At 36.4% G+C, this 19,339-nt stretch overlaps 2 protein-coding genes across 12 annotated transcripts in view; one reads left to right on the top strand and one right to left on the bottom strand.

Moving 5' to 3' along the window:
- Positions 1-3,967, bottom strand: part of DTWD1 (DTW domain containing 1) — a 33,909-nt gene extending 29,942 nt beyond the window's left edge. For 3 of the 6 annotated variants that reach the window (XR_008513485.1, XM_054531074.1, XM_024232140.3), the window contains exon 1: positions 3,843-3,967. The gene's annotated coding sequence lies outside the window, so the exon portion shown is untranslated. 6 annotated transcript variants of the gene reach the window in all.
- FAM227B (family with sequence similarity 227 member B) overlaps positions 3,939-19,339 on the top strand; it is a 305,085-nt gene continuing 289,684 nt past the window's right edge. For 2 of the 6 annotated variants that reach the window (XM_054531453.1, XM_054531454.2), the window contains exons 1-3: positions 3,947-4,263; positions 9,749-9,859; positions 13,694-13,747. In XM_054531453.1, the coding sequence (XP_054387428.1) occupies positions 9,809-9,859; positions 13,694-13,747 (105 nt within the window). In that variant the 5' untranslated portion in view covers positions 3,947-4,263; positions 9,749-9,808. Of the gene's footprint in view, positions 4,264-6,870; positions 7,041-9,748; positions 9,860-13,693; positions 13,748-19,339 lie in introns of all 6 variants that reach the window. The other 4 variants (XM_054531449.1, XM_054531450.1, XM_054531451.1 and 1 more) reach the window with 4 other exon arrangements.

The following is a 19,339-nucleotide window of genomic DNA, read 5'->3' as shown; positions in this document are numbered from 1 at the left end:
TAAAACTTAAGATTAAAAGCAATAAACTCAAAGCTATTTCAAATATAAAGTTCAGGTACTGAGAATCCATTTTTCAAGAACCCTTTTTTGTTCCAGAGATGGCAATTTTGTTTTCCAGATATTAGGAATGCAATGGTTTCACGTTAGTATCAGACAGGGATATATTCAACCCTGTTGGCTCTGACTTTGAATTGACATTAATGAAAAATAGAAGATTCTAGTGGAATTGGCAAAATTTAGTTGGTTATGTTCTAAAAGATATAACCCTCTCCAACTTAAAACACACACTACGTATGTGTGTGTGTGTGTACATGTGTGCATATACATATAAAACTTAATATCCAATAAAAAATAAGAGGCATCTACTACTCATTACAATTTGTAAAATATCCCATAAGGTAAAATATATTATCCTATAAATTTTAAAAATTTACAGAGTAACATTAATGTCCACTTACTCTAAGAATTTATGCTTTTTAAAAACATACATCATTCAGATTTAGTACTAGAGAAAAATGGTAAAATAACTTTCCCACTTAATATTTTCTTCAAAGAAGGGTGATGGCTGCCAAAATTGTTATCTGCATACCCTGTAAGGAAGGTATCTTTCAAGCGAGAAACAACACTGGTGCCCTATTGATTCGATATGCATTCCACAGCTGTAAAATAATTCTCTTATTATAAAGCCTACTGGCGTTGTGGTTTAACTACGAAGCTCCAGGCACTTTAAGTAGAAACAGTGACAAGAGAAATGCTGTGACTCCAGCAGGAAACATTTTGTGGTCTCCCAAATAGAAAGTGAACAAAACGTCCAGAGAAACAGAAAATACAACATAATTTGCTGAGAAGTTAGTGGCACTAATTTAATTACTCATCAAATGAATTTTTCTTTCTTTTTTTTTTTTTAAGATTGTAAGTCCCAGTGAGTTTGAGACCCAAATAAAGAGATACGAAGACGCCCGTTATAGTAGAAAATGGTACTTGCCAAATGTACCCAAGGGGAAAACCAAAATACAGTAAATATTTTTGCTGTGTACTGATTAGGCACAGATTTGCATTTTGGGTAAGAAAGCAGTATTTAAGAACAATGGTCCAATCCCTTGTTCCTGCCTCACAAATAGAAAATCTTACCTACTCCTGACTGCCGCTCCAACTCACCTGCCTAAAAATGGCTTTGATCTTTGTGACCATGCCCTCAATGACTAAAAGTGCAGGATATTAAGATGCCCTCTTTTCTTGAGCCTCAGATTCTTTTAGGAATCACATAAAAATCTTAAACCTCATCCCTAGAAAATGCATATACAGATACAATACTTTGCACACAATTTCAGGAGGTTTGGAGATCTCCTAGAGTCCATCTACCACTCAGCTAAGGAAGTTCCAAGCTTGGGAAGGGCTGGGCATGGTGGCTCATGCCTATAATACTAGCATTTGGGAGGTTAAGATGGGAGGATTACTTGAGCACAAGAGTTTGAGAACAGTCTGGACAATAAAGTGAGATCCCATCTCTAAAACAGAGAAAAAAAAAAGTTTGGGAAGAGATCCTAATAGTCCCCAGAAATTAGAGTTGCAAATGCTCTGTTGGCATCTCTTTGCTGCACATACGAAGCTAAGTTTCACTTAAACTCTCTTTGGGTTTGTCCTGGTGTTGCCTGAGGTTCACAGAGAAACACTTTGAGGCTTTAATAGTCCTGAGTTATTCAGATGATGGGATTCATCCTAAAAAAATGAAATTTGATTGGAGTAGCTCAACCTGACTTCATTTCCCTGGGTATTCCAGTAGCTATTTAGTGGGACTGCATGTGCCACTCAAAGGCCCAGGCATAGTGGGACTGAAAAATGCAGTTCCTGTGGATGTCATGAAAGTTACTGTGGTTGCCTGACATTTAACAAAAAACTACTGGTGAGTTTTTGGAGTTATCCTAGGGCCCTCAAAGTGCATTGCTCCTAGAGATACCTCAGAAATATCACTTTGCAGTTCACGGACCTACTATCCACATAACTAAATGGATATTAGTGAAGCCTTATATAAATAACCTTCCTCTACAAAAATCAACCACCACGAATACCTGTAAGACAGTAAAAGAGAAATGTTTATGGCTCCACCTCTTAGTTCACCTATATACTCTCACTTATGGCTGAGGTGGCCACGTAGAAGAGGCCAGCAATTGTAAATCATGGGCAGCTCCCTCCAACGGTCTCTGAAACTACATGATCAGGGCATCTGTCCTAACCTAGCCAACAGCCTGCCTCGACTGTGAGAAAATCATTTGTTGCAAATGGGGTTATTTAAAATATTTAAAACATACTTTTTAACATCAAATATGTGCAAGGAAGTACAATTTGAGTCATGGGGGCTAAAAAGACTTAGAAAACATAAAGACTGTTCCTAAGGAACTAACAGTTTTAACACCGTGATGGTGCGTCCATCATTCTGGAACTTATGGCTAAAAATACATTAATTTTTTATTCCTGCTTCTACCCAATTTCCACCCCAAATTAATTATACTCACCAAGTTGCATCAATTCTACCTTGTAGATAATCCTCTATCTTCACTCTCAAAGTCAGGACTCTAATTCAGTTCCTTATTAACTCATAGATGGGCCACAGCAATGTCTTAAACCTCTTTATCTTTGAGTACTTATTATTGGTTCCACATATTTGACATGGAAAAATGCATTTACTGTGGAGGTACTTTAGTTAATCTATCCCCTCCAGCATTCAACTCTGTAAGAGCAGATTTCTTCCCTGAGCTCACCTATTCCTGATTCTTATGCAACAGCAGGAACTCAACAAACACTTGTTAACTAAATCAAAACCATTCTGCAAAACACATCCAGTAAGCATCTCGCTACTGAAGTATCTGACAAACTACCTTTATGGGCCATCTGCAGCCTAGCACGAGTGGCAGGCTGGCAATTTTTTTTTTCTCCAAAATAATAACAGAAAAAGCTTCTACCTCTTCCATTATTGTAAGCTGACTGACCTCCCAATGGAACATTATACAGACTCCCCTGTCCTATATCGTGGACCAATTCAGTATTAGAAAAAAACCACTTCAAATTTTCTTTAGAGTATTTTTAAGAACTTGGTCACATAGGACCTACAGGTCCAACATTCATTTTTCATAATCCAAGGTAGTACCCTTTTTTATATAGGATCAATGGCCCTTCCCACACCACCCGCTATATGGTAGCAGGCTGTCTTGCCTTCGTTTTCATGGTGCATTGGGTTAGTCCTTAAATGCTGCGATCTAAAGTATTGATTTTACCATCCAACTTTGCGGGCCTGGCGACTGAAAATGTTAATATACTTCCTTATTTGTCCTACATTCCCAATAAATAATTTAGACGTAAGAAACAGGCTCTTTTGCTTATTATGTAACCACAACCTCAATATTTTAAATACAATGCATGGCATCACTAATTCTACGTCTGTACTACGCTTCCCCTTCCGTGATAACCAACCCCCCACAAACCACTCCAAATACTAAAAATAAAATAAAATAAAATAAAGTATGGGATTCTTAGGGAACTGACTTTGCCAGGACATACTTTTCGTTGGGGCGGAATGCACCGAAAATCATTAGTAGGAAAAATAATTTTTTTTTTTTTTTGAGGAAAAATTTGGAAACCTTTTTCCCAAAGGGCCCGCAAGATCCTAAAAAAAGCAAGAGACCGCGCAGGGACCGAGGATCCCCCTCACAGGCGACACCCAGCGCGACCTCCGCTAGGGTCCTGACAAAGAATGTCCACTTCCCGCGGCCGCACCTCTGGGGCCAGACCACTGGTCTCCAGAGAGGCGCGGGGACCTCCGCCACGGATCGGAGTAGTACTCAGACCTGCACACCCGCGAGTCCTCGAACAGCTCCACGCGTCTCCAGCTCCGCCCGAGCCTGAGCCACGCGCCGGGCAGTGATCGCGCACGGACCAGACGGAGCGCTTTCCCGGCGACACCAGAGGGAGGAGCCAGACAGTTACTAGCGTCGTTGCTAAGGCCGGGGCCGCGCTCACCGCACACCACGCGGCTTAACAACAGGCTGGGAGGACAGCGGGGCGGGGTTAGACGGGAAGTTCCGTCTCAGCCTCTCACTCAGCGGCGGTGTCGCACTTCTCCTGAGAGGCTCCGGCGAGGGGCAGGGCCGCGGTCGTCCGGGACCCGCCTCAAGCCTCGCAGGCTTTCACCCAGTTTCCTCCCGATTCTTGCTGGGACAACATAATTGGGAAGCGGTTCTCGAAACATACTCTCAAGGCGTAGTTGCAGTGAGTTGTGAAGAAATGTTGATCCCAGAGAAAAGTTTGCATTTTTGCCCACCCCAAAGATATTTTGGTTGTGAGAACTTGGTTATATTACTCTTTCGTGGCTATATCATTATTTCGTGTGCTGTATGGTAATCAAAGCTATTAGAAAAATCATTTGTATCTTTATGATTTAGTTTGCATAAAAACACGCATATAGAGTTAAGAGTACTTTGTGTTTTTTCACTTTGAAGTATAATAAGTGGGTAAGTTATTAGAACATTTGTCCGTGCCTCTCCCCAAAGAATGCCCAAACTGAAGTGCACTCTAACAACTAAGATTTTAAAACACAATAGTCAAATGTTGAGCAATGTTTTATTGAGTACTCTGAATTTATCAAGTGGTAGATAAGGGACATTACAATGCCCTAGAAGTGCTCACGATATCAAGTAAAGCATGTTAAATTCAAGTACAGAAAATGCAACATTCTTACTACTGAGATAAAAAATGGAATTTAATAAATTACAGGAATTTCAAGAAAGCTGAGAATGGAGTGGTCAATAAAGGCTTCTTTTTCGGACTTGGGTAAGGCCTTGAAGAATGATTTAGGTTTAGGACAGTGTTTTTCAACCGGAAAGGGGATTATGTGGGACCCATTAGTGGAAGTCTTGACCCATTTGTAAGCAAGGAAATCTCTTTACACTTAAAAAAAAAAAAAAAAGAAACAATATAGATTGGAAATATCAGCGCATGTAAGTAAATTTAGTGTTACTTAGTAAAGTACTGCTTTATGGAGCTTTTAATTGTATATATGCATGTATGTGTGCACTAGGGCTTGTTTGTAAAATGTATTTCTTAGTGTATTTCAAACCCTAAAAAGTTTGAAAGCCAGTGATTTAGGGAGAAAGGTGAACTTTCTGGGTAGGGAAAGTAGAATAGCAAAGTCTATAAGCCAAGAATAAGTAATTCACAACCATTTTCCTTTTTAGCTTAACTCTAAATTTTATCAAAGTAGTTAAATTGCACAGATTAAAAAGCAAATAATACTACTTGTTAGATTGAGCATTGGGTTGCTATCATATGTAATAAATTACTCCAAAATATGGTGGCTTAAAATAGCCATTTTATTACGTTCACAGGTGGTGTTGTCAATAGGGCACAGTCATCAGCTTTTCTTTGGTAACTCAATTAGAAAGACTAGAGTAGGCATGCTAGCAGAGCTTCTGTAACTATATGGCCGGGGCTTCCTCACAGTATGGCAGCAAGGTAGTCAGACTTCTTAGCTTAAACTCAGAGCTCCAAAGGGAGTGTTGCAATGAACAAGGCAAAAATTGCCTGACCTTTTCTGACCTTGCCTCAAAAAGTAACAGGGTGCTACTTCCCTCACTTTCTTTTGCTTACAAATGCATCAAAGTCCTGTTCCATTTTAGGAAAGGAGACATAGATCCCTCTTCTCAAAGGATTGGCAAAGAATTCTTGTCCATGTTTTAAAACCAGCATAGTGAATTTACTTCTGTAACAGAAAACCTCAAAATATCGATGGTTTAATACAAGTTTTTTTTTTTTCCCTCACAAAAGATCCATTGTGACTATTTCTAGTCAGACGAAATGTTAAATTCAAGGCCAGATGTTTTTATTTTTAATGGTTCTGCTGCCTTCTAGGACTAGCGTATTTGACAAGAAAGAAAGTATGGCAAATTACCCAAGGTCAACCCTAAAAATGACATATATCAATTTGGCCACATTCTATTGGCCAGAATTTAGTCCCAAGGCCCCCACTTTAACTGCAGGGGATCCTGGGAAATGTAGAGAAACACACACGTATTGGTGAGCACTAACAGTCTGCCACATTCTAGGTTAAAGAAAACCCTGTAGTACCCAACCCTTCTACTCTATTCTCAATTCTTCTCACCAAAGGAAAATTCAAGTCTTTTAAATATTTCATCTGTTACCCCCATGTCTAAATATACTTACATTGCAGTTTCTTGATTTTCCAATTTCAGACATTACCCATTGACTTTCTCCTATGGAAGGCAGTGATACAGGTCTTTTATAATAACACCACCTCCAAGTGTGTGAACATTCCCTCTCTACCTCATACACTCTTCTTGTCCCTTCACCTGTCAATATAGTGATATCATAGGCTTTGGCTACATCAACATTTAGTGTTATCACTACTGTCTAGGTAAATGTCATTCAACCCCAAGGCACATAGTATACTAAGATTGCATTAACTTTTAATACAACCTTTTACTTTCCTTTCTCTTAATAACTGCCATTTTTAATGTATTATTTATCTGTTCAAACACTTTGGCAAACTGCTAAAGCATCACAGTGAAATACATCAGTTAATCCAGTAGATTTTTTTTCCTTACAGATACTCTTCCTACAGCGTTACAACCTTTAGTTTATTCAGAATTGCTGGTTTCTCCAACATAATACTGCTCTCCTGTGTGTTAGATCACTTGTTTCCTTTTTCTTTGTTTAATCCCTTTTTAAAAATGAACTACATTCTCTAATACATTCCTGAAAAAAGTTAAATAGGAGTGTAGTAGATAGAATAATGGCCCCCAAAGGTGTCTATATCCTAATCTCCAGAACCTGTTGATATTTTATCTTATATGGCAAAAGGAACTGCATATGTGATTAAGGAGATGGGCTAAATTACCCTGGATTGTCTCGGTGGCTGGACATAATCAAAGAGTTCTTATGAGAGGAAGACAAGATGTCAAGAAAGGGGAGAAGACTCTACACTGCTGGCTTTGAAGATAGAGGGAGGAGGTCTGAGCAAAGGATAGCAGGTGACTGCTAGAAGCCCCCTTTCTCACAAAAAGATCTTCTGGGAGAAAAAATTATGTGTATTAAACCATTGATATTTTGCGTTTTTTTGTTACACAAGTAAATTTACTATGCTGGGCGACAAGAGTGAAACTCTGTCACACACACACACACACACACACAAACATGAAAAGAGCATAGCCCTGCAGACCCATTTCAGATTCCTGACCTCTAGACCTGTGAAATAATAAACTTTGTGATTTTTTAAGCCACCTTGTTGGCTGTTTGTTACGGCAGCAATAAGAAACTAATATGAGGAGAATTTTTTTTTTTTTAGTATCTTGCAAATCTGAAAAATGCCACACATTTAATTGATGCTCTGTTTATATTTAAATTTACAGATTGAAAGTCATTTTCCTGGCATAATCCTCTAAATTATTTTTTTTATCCTTTGATTCTTGTTTACTTTAACATTTTCTAGTTTCTAGAAGATTTCTTCAGCTATTTTTCACTAGACTGTTGTTGAATAATTTATATCATTATATTTGTACTTTGCATTTTTTCTTATTCTGTGTTCATTTATAAAATGCAGTTTTGGTTTCAGGGATGCACTATCTTATTATAGCTCTCTAAGCGTCTTAAAGACTTTTTTGAAGTTTCCTTCTGTTCCCCACATTGTCTGTATATGCCTAGATTTTATTTTTAGTCACTTGTTTGGATTTCTATTTTTTTGTTTTTATATTTTTTATTTCACAATTAGTCCATAAATAATAATCTTTAGCCTTCTATTCATTTTGAAATACAAGGATTAAAATGGTGATAGAAAGTCTCATGGTGTCTGAAGAGGAATTGTCAAGCATTCAGCTTCATAGTAGAGCAAGGTTTATCATTGGAAGTTTCTCAAACATTTAAAGAAGAAAAGGGACCAATAAAGATAAGAATAAATCAATGAAATTAAAAACAAATGTGCACTAAAGAAAAGCAACAAGGCCAAAACTGGTTCTTTGCAAAGATTAATAAAATTGATAAGCCTTTAGATAGACTGACCAAGATAAAGAAGAGTACAAATTTCAGAAATGAAAAATGAAACATCACCACAGACACTACAGATTGTAAAGATTATAAGAGGATATTAAGAATAAATATTTATATCAAAATACTTGACATTTCAATTTTTCTTGAAAGATAATTTACCAAAATTAAGAAGTAATAGAATAGCTGAATGATCCTGTATTAATTTTGATAGCTTATATCTGTATTAGTCTACCTAGGATGCTGTAATAGAATACCACAGAGTAGATGACTTAAGCAACAGTAGTTTATTTTCTCACAGTTTTAAAGGCCAAAAGTCCAAGACCAAGGTGCCATCAGTGTGAGTTTCTAGTGAGGCCTCTCTTCCTGGCTTGTAGACCACTGCCTTCTCATCATGTCCTTACAAAGCCTCTTCTCTTATATAGACAGAGCACCAGTTAAGTGTGTGACATTTTTCACATCTGCAAAATGCTAAAAAAAAAAAAATCACTCTTTCTCCTCATATTAGTTTCTTATTGCTGCTGTAACAAACAGCAAACAAGCAAAGTGGCTTAAAACAACACAAAGTTTATAATTTCACAGTTCTAGATATTTTCACAGATAAAATACTTGTGTGTATATGGAGAGAGAGTATAAGCAAGCAAGCTCACTGGTGTCTGTTCTTATAATGACACCAATCATATTAGAGCCCCACTCTTTTAGCCTCTTTTAACCTTAATTGTCTCCTCAAAGGCTCCATCTCCAAATAAAGTCACATCTTGTTATAAGTGTTAGGGCTTCAACATATCAATTTGGGGTGGGGGCATGATTAGGTCCATAACAGTATCCTTAATTTAAAACTCCCCCACAATTTCAGGTTCAGGTTCAGGGAACATAACTAGCAGTGTCCACCAAACATTTAAGGAAGAAAGGAAGAAATAGTACTGATCTTTCAGATTTTTAATTCTTTCAGATAATAGAAAAAAACAGAGGCTTTTCCCAACTCATTTTTTTGAGACCATAATAGCCTTCATTCCAAATCTTCACATTATAAGATAGAAAAATTCAGACCAATCTTTCTTATAAACGTTATAATAGCTTATATTATTAGCCTTCCCTTGTCCATTTCTTGTTATATGCGTGTCGTTTGTCATATGCCATAGTAGAACCTCCAGCTTCATGAGCAGAATATATTTTCCAGCCCCTCCTCCCCTGCTGCTTTCTTGGTGCGTTATTCCGTTCTCACATTGCTATAAAGAACTACCAGAGACTGGGTAATTTTAAAGAAAAGAAGTTTAATTGACTCACAGTTCCACAGGCTGTACAGGAAGCATGGCTGGGGAGGCCTCAGGAAACTTGCAATCATGGCAGAAGGTGAAGGGGAAGCAGATGCGTCCTACATGGCTGGAGCAGGAGGAAAAGGGTGAAGGGGGAGGTGCTACACACTTTTAAACAACCAGATCTCATGAGAAGTCTATCACAAAACAGCACTAGGGGGATGTTGCAAAATCATTAGAAACCTCCCCCCAATGATCCAATCACCTCCCACCAGGCCCCACCTCCAAAACTGGGGATTCCAACAGTTCAACGTGAGATTCGAGTGGAGATACAGAGCCAAACTATCTGACTTGGTAAAAGTCAGAAGTGAGGTTTGGGGGTGAGGGGAAAGGGATTGTTTGGCTGAGTCATTTATTTTTGCATTTGGGTGTCTTTCATACAGCAGTTTGGTCGCCCAACTCACACTGATGCCTAAGACCCAGCTGATTAAAGTTACTGTACCATGGCAGGCCAACGAACATGTCAAAGGAGGAGCAGCAGAGCTGTCCCCAGGGTAAGGAAGCTTTCACAGCTTTATGTTCACTTACAAAGGTTATATTTCTCTTGGAATTTCAGGTAATCAGGGCTCCCAGGTAGAGCTGGCTTTGTCACTGAAACACCAAGGGTTTGGTCTAGGTCTTAATGCTCGCTGCACAGATAGCCAGTCACGGAGATGAGTATTGCCAAGGAAGAAAGCTTTAATAGGGTGCTGCAGCCGAGGAGATGGGAGATCAGTCTCAAATCCATCTCCCTGACTGACTAAAATTGGGGTTTTATATAGCAAGGAAGAAATGTAACCATGTGTGGGAAAACAGAAATTAGGGAGTGGTGGTAAGGAGGAGTTGGTTAGCAGGAAACAGGTGGTCAGTTAGGCAATCATGGTGGGTAATGGTGAGGAGTCTAGAGGCTAATTGTCAAGATATAGTGATGTGGTATGTTTTAGTTCCTTGACACTATCTGGGAGGCCTGATGGTTAGTTTTCTGGGAAAGGAACTCAGATAAGACCAATGTAACTTTCTCAAGTTTTAAGACTAGGAGGATTAATTTCTATATTTATTTAAAGAAACCATAAACATTAGTTCTATGGACAATTAGGCTTGTTTTCAGCTTCATGGGTTTACAGCTTCTGCAGTTGCACAGGCCCTTATGCTGAGAAGTACATGCATTTGGTTTAATGCTCTGATGTTATTATATTCAAACTCTTAATAATTTTGAACAAGGAACTCTGAATGTTTACAAGTTATTTAACTGGTCCTGCCTCCTGGCATTCACCACTTTTCACTAACCCCATAGAAAAGTATGATTTTTTTTGTCCAAGTTTATCTTATTATTATCATGGAAGTATAGGTGTTTTATATCCTTCTACATCCTACCAAAAGTAGAAATCTGTTTAATTTATACCTTACCTTATTTTAATTTTACCCCAAGAGAAACATGGAATTTTTGAAATTAGTTAGAACTTCACTATGCAAGTTTCACTTTCTTCACTTTTCTAATTCCCTTTAATTTAAATGTGCATATTATTTTTGGTGCTTCATACTTGGAGTGGTTTGACAGCCATTACAAGGAAAAAAAAGTCAATACTTAAATTGTTTTCATTAAGTTTAATCCTGTATATTTGTAAATGTATTGTGAGTTCCTTCTAGCCAAATTGCTATACCCATTATCCCTGAAGATATTATATCATGAGTATTTTTCTGTTTGTAAGCCTTTTGCATGCACCGTCTCTCATATCGCTCATTCTTTTCAATTTGACTAGCTCTACAGTTCCGTTTCCCATAACATGTTCTTCACATCTCTATGCATCTTTGCTTCTGTCTAAACATTTGTTTTCCTTTTTTAAATTTTTATTTTTAATTTTTAAGGGTACATAAGTATATATATATTTATGGCATACATGAGATAATTTTTGATACATAAAATATATAATAATTATATCAGAGTAAGTGGGGTATCCATCATTTCAAGCATTTATCATTTATTTATGTTGTAGACATTCCAATTATACTCTTTTATTTATTTTAAAATGTACAGTAAATTATTGTTGACTATAGTTAGCCAGTTGTGCTATCAAATATTAGATCTTATTCATTCTCTCTAGCTGTCTTTATTTGTCCGTTTGTTTTTTAGAGAGAGTCTTGCTCTGTCACCCAGGCTGGAGTGTAGTGGCATAATCTTGGCTCACTGCAACCTCTGCCTCTGGGGTTCAAGCAATTCTCTCACCTCAGCCTCTTGAGTAGCTGGGACACCTGGCTAATTTTTTTTGTATTTTTAGTAAGAGACGGGGGTTTTACCATGTTGGCCAGGCTGGTCTCTCGTACTGTTGACCTCAAGCAATCCACCTGCCTTGGCCTCCCAAAGTGCTGGGATTACAGGCGTGAGCCACCATGCCTGGCCACTCTGTTTTGTTTTGTTTTGTTTTACTTTTTTAAAAATATTTTATGGAGATTGGCTCTTGCTGTGTTGCCCAACCTGGTCTCAAACTCCTGGGCTCAAGCAGTCCTCCTGTCTTGGCCTCCCAAAGTGTGCTGGTATTACAGGCATGAGCCACTGTGCTTGACCTTAACCTATATTTTTGTACCCATTGACTATACCCACTTTCCCCTCACTTCCCACTAACCTTCCCGGCCTCTGGCAACCATCATTCTATCTCTATCTCCATGAGTTCAATTGTTTAATTTTTTAACTCTCACTAAATACTCATTTTCTATAATGGTTGTCACATACACTCTTTATCTTCTTCTTGTATTATCAGTTATATATTTTCTTATATTCATCATATATTTAGATGAATGAAATATCCCCCAACTCAAATATGTAATTATTTTTTAGAAAATTTTTTCTAAAACATGAACTTGTGATTCTGTAATCTTGACCACTTTACATATTGGTATGAAATATGTGTTTTAATAAATAAAAATGTAATATAATCTTTTCAGTGATATCATCATGGATATTAGGGTATTAGACTTCTGAATTCCTCTTATTTTTGCCTTCTCACTGGATTTTCATTGTCTAGAAGTATTTTTATTATTTTTCAAGTATCTATACATTTCTGACATTCATCTACTCATTTATGCTTTAATTTTTACACACTGTGAGTACTTATTATGCGTTGACTATGAACCAGCCACTGTGTGAAATTTAGAAAATTCAGCCATGATTCACATATACAGAAAAATGATGAGTTCATGTCCGTTGTAAGGACATGGATGAAGCTGGAAACCATCATTCTCAGCAAACTATCGCAAGGACAAAAAACCAAACACCGCATGTTCTCACTTATAGGTGGGAATTGAACAATGAGAACACATGGACACAGGAAGGGGAACATCACACACTGGGGCCTGTTGTGGGGTGGGGAGAGGTGGGAGGGATAGCATTAGGAGATATACCTAATGTTAAATGACGAGTTAATGGGTGCAGCACACCAACATGGCACATGTATACATATGTAACAAACCTGCATGTTGTGCACATGTACCCTAAAACTTAAAGTATAATTTAAAAAAATAGCCTTTCCAAGGAATTGGCAGGCTACAAAATAAACATACCAAATAAAAAAAAAAAAAAAAAAAAGAAAATTCAGCCATGATTGCACCATAGTTTCTGTCCTCATAGAGATAACCTGCTGTATGTTACCATGGAGAAAACTTTGGGGGATAAGAAAGGCTTGATGGACAAAGTGACTTTTAATTTGTTATTTGAAGTAAGAGTTAAATAGGCCAAGAAAGGATTGGAAGAAGAGGGTTTGGGAAAGGGAGACTTCTAGGCAGAAGGAAGAATGTAGGCAAAGTCTCTAAGGCGAAAAGGAGAAAGGTGTGGTCTGGATTAAAATTAGTTTGTCTAATGTTGAATACATTTTGAAATCACAAAGAAACTACTAAAAAATGTGATTTTTATCTATTAGAAACATCCAAACATTTAAATTTATTTTAACTATATAACTAGTTAACTTTTTAAAATACTTTATCAGCAAGAACATATTATATTTTTGGCTCTGGATTTATTATAGAGGCTATCCATGATAGCCCAAAATATCTTGGAACTCTTTTAGGAATCTGAAATGAGGACCTAAAGCAAGATTCATGTGGAGTTTTTCTCTAGGGCTAGTGTATAAGAGGGAAGTCTATTACAAAATTTGGTTTGGAGGCTAAGAACTTAAACATTTATGTGTGTCCCTTTTCAAAGTGGAGGGATGGTACAAAGTGAGCATTTTATGATATCTTACTGCTCTGAAAATGATAATTTAAATAGAGTATCATTTTATTTAAGTAAATTATTTGTAAATATTATGAACAGTCTAGTGAGTTTATGCCAATGAACAATGTTAATATTACTTTATTAGAAAATGCAAGAACCTCCAAAGAGCATTGAAGAATTCTTAAAGTTTCAAAATTGGGTGAGTAGAGCATCTTATTTTATGTGCCAGTACATCATTTTAAAATATCAGTTATGGAGATTTAGAAGGCTTAGAATAAACTTTAAGACTAGAAATTTCAGAAATATGTTTCAATGAGGAAAGTGTGTATATAAATAATTATGTCCTTTGAGTAGGCTCTATGTTGTAGTCTTTCCCTCTTGTCAACATTCTATTCTTTTTCACATTAAAAAAATTCTAGCCCTATACAGACATTTCTATATACTTTTGTTAATGTAAGATTTTTGTCTTATGTATTTACACCTTAAAGAATATCCAACAGTTATGCTTACTTACCTCATTTATTTATGCATCACACCTGAGACAGGTAATTTGTAGAGGTGTTACATCAATATTCCTTGATTATTGAATCAGAGTGAAAAATTCAAAATGTGTTTTCATGTTGAAAGTTCAGTTTCCATTGTTATGTATAATTACTGACTTCGCCTGGGGTTATTGGACTTGCTAAGTCTTCCCTTGGATCCATGCACCTGCAAGTGTGAAGGTCATATTTGTTTTGCATTGAGGAATGTCAAGTAAGGGCCAGAATAAAGATGTCAGTATAGAAAACAGAGAAAAGGTGGCTTTTTAATGAGATATGTTTGTATTTTGAGTGGATTGGAATATAAATAATTTACATTTATTTATGCTTAAATGTAAATAGTATTCGCTATGATTAAACTGCTAACAAAGTAGTTTCAGAAATATCTACTTTTAAATATCTATCTTCTGTTTTTATATTTGTTTAGATAAGTTTTTTTTTTTTTACTTTCAATGTTTTGGGAAAGGATTGCGCTCAGATGAAAACATTCCTAGTTATAAAAGTTTACTTCAGTCATATGGTGTATCTAAGTATGTTGAAATACTTTTGGAACAAACTTTTTGTAACTATTTTGATTTAAATAATGATACAAATGTGCTGCAGCCTAATGACAATGTTTAAGGACTTTTTAATGTTTTAAGTTAAAATTAAGCTAAATTCAGCAAATAATGGAGACTGTATTATTATACATGTTTGAGGACCTATGATTTTAAATAAAAAATTCTAATTATTTGAAGTAGTAAATATGTTACCCCTTTGCTTAAATTGAGAATGATACCAATCAAATCAAGATAATGGGTTTATGCCAGCTCTTCACTAAATACAGGGTAAAAATCAAATCAAACCATGTCTTATTAATAGTATGTCAGTAGTATCATCTTTGTATGCAAAGGATATACTTATATTTGTATTCAAAGGCTATATTTATAGCCTTCAAGTTTTATCAGGTAGCATTTGATAAAACAACATATCCATTTGTATCATTTTGTCATTTATAGGTTTCTCTGTAAATCTTTTCTTATTGTCTGAATTTCCCAACCAAATACTCATATTCTGTAGTTATTTTTTATGGTTTGACTATGTTTATACATTGCCAAACTATTGGATATTTGAAAATATTCAGGAATAAAATGACTAGATGTTTAATTTTTTGTTTGCTATACAAAGTATTTGTCTAATAGACAATGGTAGAAAAGTAGTGACTGCCATGAATTCATTTAAGAAATATTTTGAACACCTGCTATGTGCCAGGCACATAGATGCTTAGGATATATCAGTGAATAAAAACAAGCAAAGATGCCTGCCCTCATGGAGCTATTATTCTTTTAGAATTGAATCATATTGTTAATCCAAGCTCTGCTGTTAACTAGCATTATAATAGTACTTGCAACCTACATGTTAGCTACTTGTTTCTCTTGTCTTCTACTTAATCTTTTATCATATCATCTAAAGTCCTCTCTTTTTTGCCAGTTCCTACCATTTCTATCTTTTTTGGTAATTTTAATATTTTATATCATCTACTCCTCTCTTTCACCTCTTCCTATCTCCTGTTGTACTTCTGTGTATCTTTTTATCTTCAATTGTTTTTATCCTCTAATTTCTCTATTGATCATTTCCCACATTCCCTTCACTCCATCACAATTCTATTTCTAGTTTTATTTTTATAAAAATATTTTTATGTTTTATTTTTATAACATCTTCTTTTTCCACTATTGTTGTATCAGTGTCAGCTCTCTTACTTATCCTATTCATTCACTCATTTAGTTATTTCTGTTCACTACCCACTATTTGCCAAATATTTTTCTGGGCACTGGAGTTACAGCAATGAACAAAGACAAAAGATTCTACTCTTAAGGACTCTACATTATCTTCCCCCTTTTTGTCTCATTTCTCTTTACTGTCACACTTTAAAAAATTCTTTTTGGTTCTTCAAGTACTAAAGTGTTGATTCCAATTTCTTCCATATTTATATATTATACTTTTGATTTTTCATGTTATTTATTTCTTATTACCTTTTTTCTGTGTCCATGCAACTTTTATCTGGTAGAACTTTAATTCGTCTTCTCTTAGTTCATCAATGTTAATTTTTGTTAACAGGCCTGTTAGATTTGTAATCTATGTCTGGAGAGTACTCCATGCTATGATTTTTCTTAGAGAATCAAAATTATTTTATGATAGAGAAAATGATTATTTCAATCCCATTCTCTTTTTTGAGGGAATAGCCTGATTTATTTGCTTATTTGTTTATTCATTTATTTATTCATTAATCCATTTAAATCCTTATATCAAAGCTTAATATAAAGGAAAAAGAGCTAAATAATAATCACTTTTCCTACTAATTCTAGTCATGCTTATTATTCCTTACCTTTTGTTTGATACTTCAGCATTGTCTCTTGGGCTTTGGGATGTGGGTGAAGACTTACCCATACATTCAATAAAAAAAATTCCTCTCTAAACTCCACGAGAGCCCTTTTGTCTGTCTACTCTCCCTTCTCCATCTCTAGTTTTGTATTAGCATATAATAATTTGTGCTTCTGCCACTGCCAAAGTTAATTGCTATAATTAAAATAAACATAACAAATACATAGCCAATTCTTGCTTCACTGACCCTGTTTTAAATAAGATAAATGTTCTTCTTACTTATCACTAAGGACCACAGTGCTATAATGTAGAATTTAACTCCTTAGGGAACAAAAACTTCTAGTCCAATTCTTTTGTTCTTTTGGGATTTGAATACATTTATTTACTTTTAATTAATATAATCACCATAGACTCTGGATGCTCATACTCTAGTAGTAGTGTTGATTTTCTTTCTGGCAGTATGAGCTGCCTGACAGCTAATCTGCCTGTTAGCTGCTAGTTGACTCGATTTGCCTTTTTAGGTCTGGCCACAAAATTTATTTTTTAGATAACACTCTATTCAAGAGGTATCTTATTGAAGGCAAAATATAAAGGAATAAGGAAGGAAAGTAATAGAGAAATGAGATGGGGAAAATAGATTATGATCTGCTGCAAGATATGATCTACTCCAAGATAATCGTCTGGTATCCATTTAATAATACAGCCACAAAGAATTAAAAGAATTTAAAAATCACCTTCTTTATATTAATGGCTTTGGGACACAAGTCTATCCCTTGATTACCTTGGTAATGTAGAGAAGACAGAGTCTCATCAGCCTTGTGGAATTTTTGGAAACTTTATTCAGCTCATAATATTTCAGTATCTTGGGGAAAAGGATTGTGATATCACAAGTCTGACATAAAGAATACATTTTCATAAAGATTTGTATATATTATAACATCTTTTCAAATTCCTTTTAGACTCTTCCTTCTCCCTCAACTCCCTTAACAACAGCAACACATGACTCATAAGGACTGTGTTTTCAAATGTGGCTGCCATTCTAAATTGACAGTGTTGGTCTTCAGGGATTTTACCCTGTGAGCTTCTCTTATTCTTCAAAATCTTTTAAATTTTTGACACAGTTTTCCAGATTTAAATGCTGGAAGACTTTCCCAAGTGGCTATGCATCTTATTTAAGATACACATTTACAGGATTTGGAAGAGGGCACTTAGGTATTTATATAGCACTCTTTTTTTCAAAATGACAGGGGGACCTTTTTGGAAAAGTTTTGCAGTGTTAAGCACTAGGTATTATTTTCATATCTTACTATTAATACAGTTAATAAATGAACACATGTATGATGAGTTTAGGATTGCTTTTAAAGGAAGAAAAAAGGAGATGGAACAGACCAAGGTGGGTTTGAAATTTCTGATCTGCAGACCTCAGATTTCTTCCCCTTAAGCTAAGGCCCCAGTATATTTTACCCAAACTCCATTGCGGAGTTCCATCCTACACAAGTCTCCCACCATTCCGAAAAGTATTCTCTTATTCATAAACTTTTAATTATGTTGACAAACTTTCTTTGTTTTGCTATTATTTGATTATATTAAAAGATCTTGTATTTAGATTTGCAAATATTAATGTTGTGGTTCCACTTCCCTTCTCCTTCTCTTCATTTCCCTTGTTTCCCTTTCATTCCATCTGCTTCCTTTCCTAAACAATTTAGTATTAAAGCCATTTGGTGGCCAAAACAAGGCAGGCTTCCACATTGAGAAAGAAGGGTTTGCTTGGTGGCCCAGAGTAAGATTTCTGAGCCCAACAATGGTGAGGAGGATGTCCATGTGACATCACAGGTATCAGAATCCAAGGGAATGATGATGATATTCACACATAAAGGGAGAAGAGGAAGGTAGCCTCACTCTGATGTGGGAGGTCAGAGGTCAAGTGGGGGTAAGGAGGATGTCCTCACAGAATTGGCAACCTAACATGGGATATTAGAGCCCAAGTAGTATGAAAAGGATATCCACGTAGGGAAGAGTCTGGGAGCAAATATGAGAGATTGGTTACATAAAAGGATTGATCAAATAAGTAAATATATTAAAGATAATGGTAGCTACATTTTCAATTATTAGGGATGGCAATTATAATATGGAAAGAGAGAAAACTAGAATGGTTAGAATTGGAATTAGAAGCATCAGTGTGAACTCATGACTTTGAATATATAAAAGTAAAAAAAAAAAAAATACTTAAGAGGAATGACTCCAGCAAGATGGCAAAATAGCCTTTATCCCTTTGCAGAAATATCAATTTGAACAGCTATCCTTGCAAGAAAAATACCTTTACAAGAGCTAAGGAATCCAGGTGAGATATTACTAGCCTTCACTATATGGGAGTCCTAGGCGTAGCACAGAAATAAGAAAAGATACCTTGAAGAGGTTAGGAAGGACATTTTCAAGTTACCAAGCAAGGGCAGAACAGTGTAGAGAGAGATACCTTTCATGTGGGAAAGGGAAAGGAGAATGAAGTGAGCACATCACTTTGCCATGGACCGCAGCAAGAGTACTGTGCAACCCCACCCTCCACAGCCCAAAGCTCCAGGCCAGCACCTGTAGACCCAGTCTCCAGGTCCACTCCAGTGGCAGGATAGCTCCCACAGCCCCAGGCTATCCCTCTCAGACTCAAACTCCAGCTCCATGCCAGCCCCTTGGATTTTTGATTTTAGGCTACCACATGAGGACCCAGGCTCCAGGCCCACTCCAGCACCAGGCTGCTGCAGGCTCCAGGGCAGTCAGACTTCAGGTCCACTCCAGTGTACTCAGGACCAGGTCTGCACAAGTAGACCCCAGCACCAGGCCAGCCCATGGCCCCAGGCTCCAGGACTGCTCCTGAGACCTAGGCTTAAGGCCAAACC

This window comes from Pongo abelii, chromosome 16 (assembly GCF_028885655.2).
Source record: "Pongo abelii isolate AG06213 chromosome 16, NHGRI_mPonAbe1-v2.0_pri, whole genome shotgun sequence".
Lineage (NCBI taxonomy): Eukaryota > Metazoa > Chordata > Mammalia > Primates > Hominidae > Pongo > Pongo abelii.
This window is presented reverse-complemented; position numbering and strand designations above follow the sequence as displayed.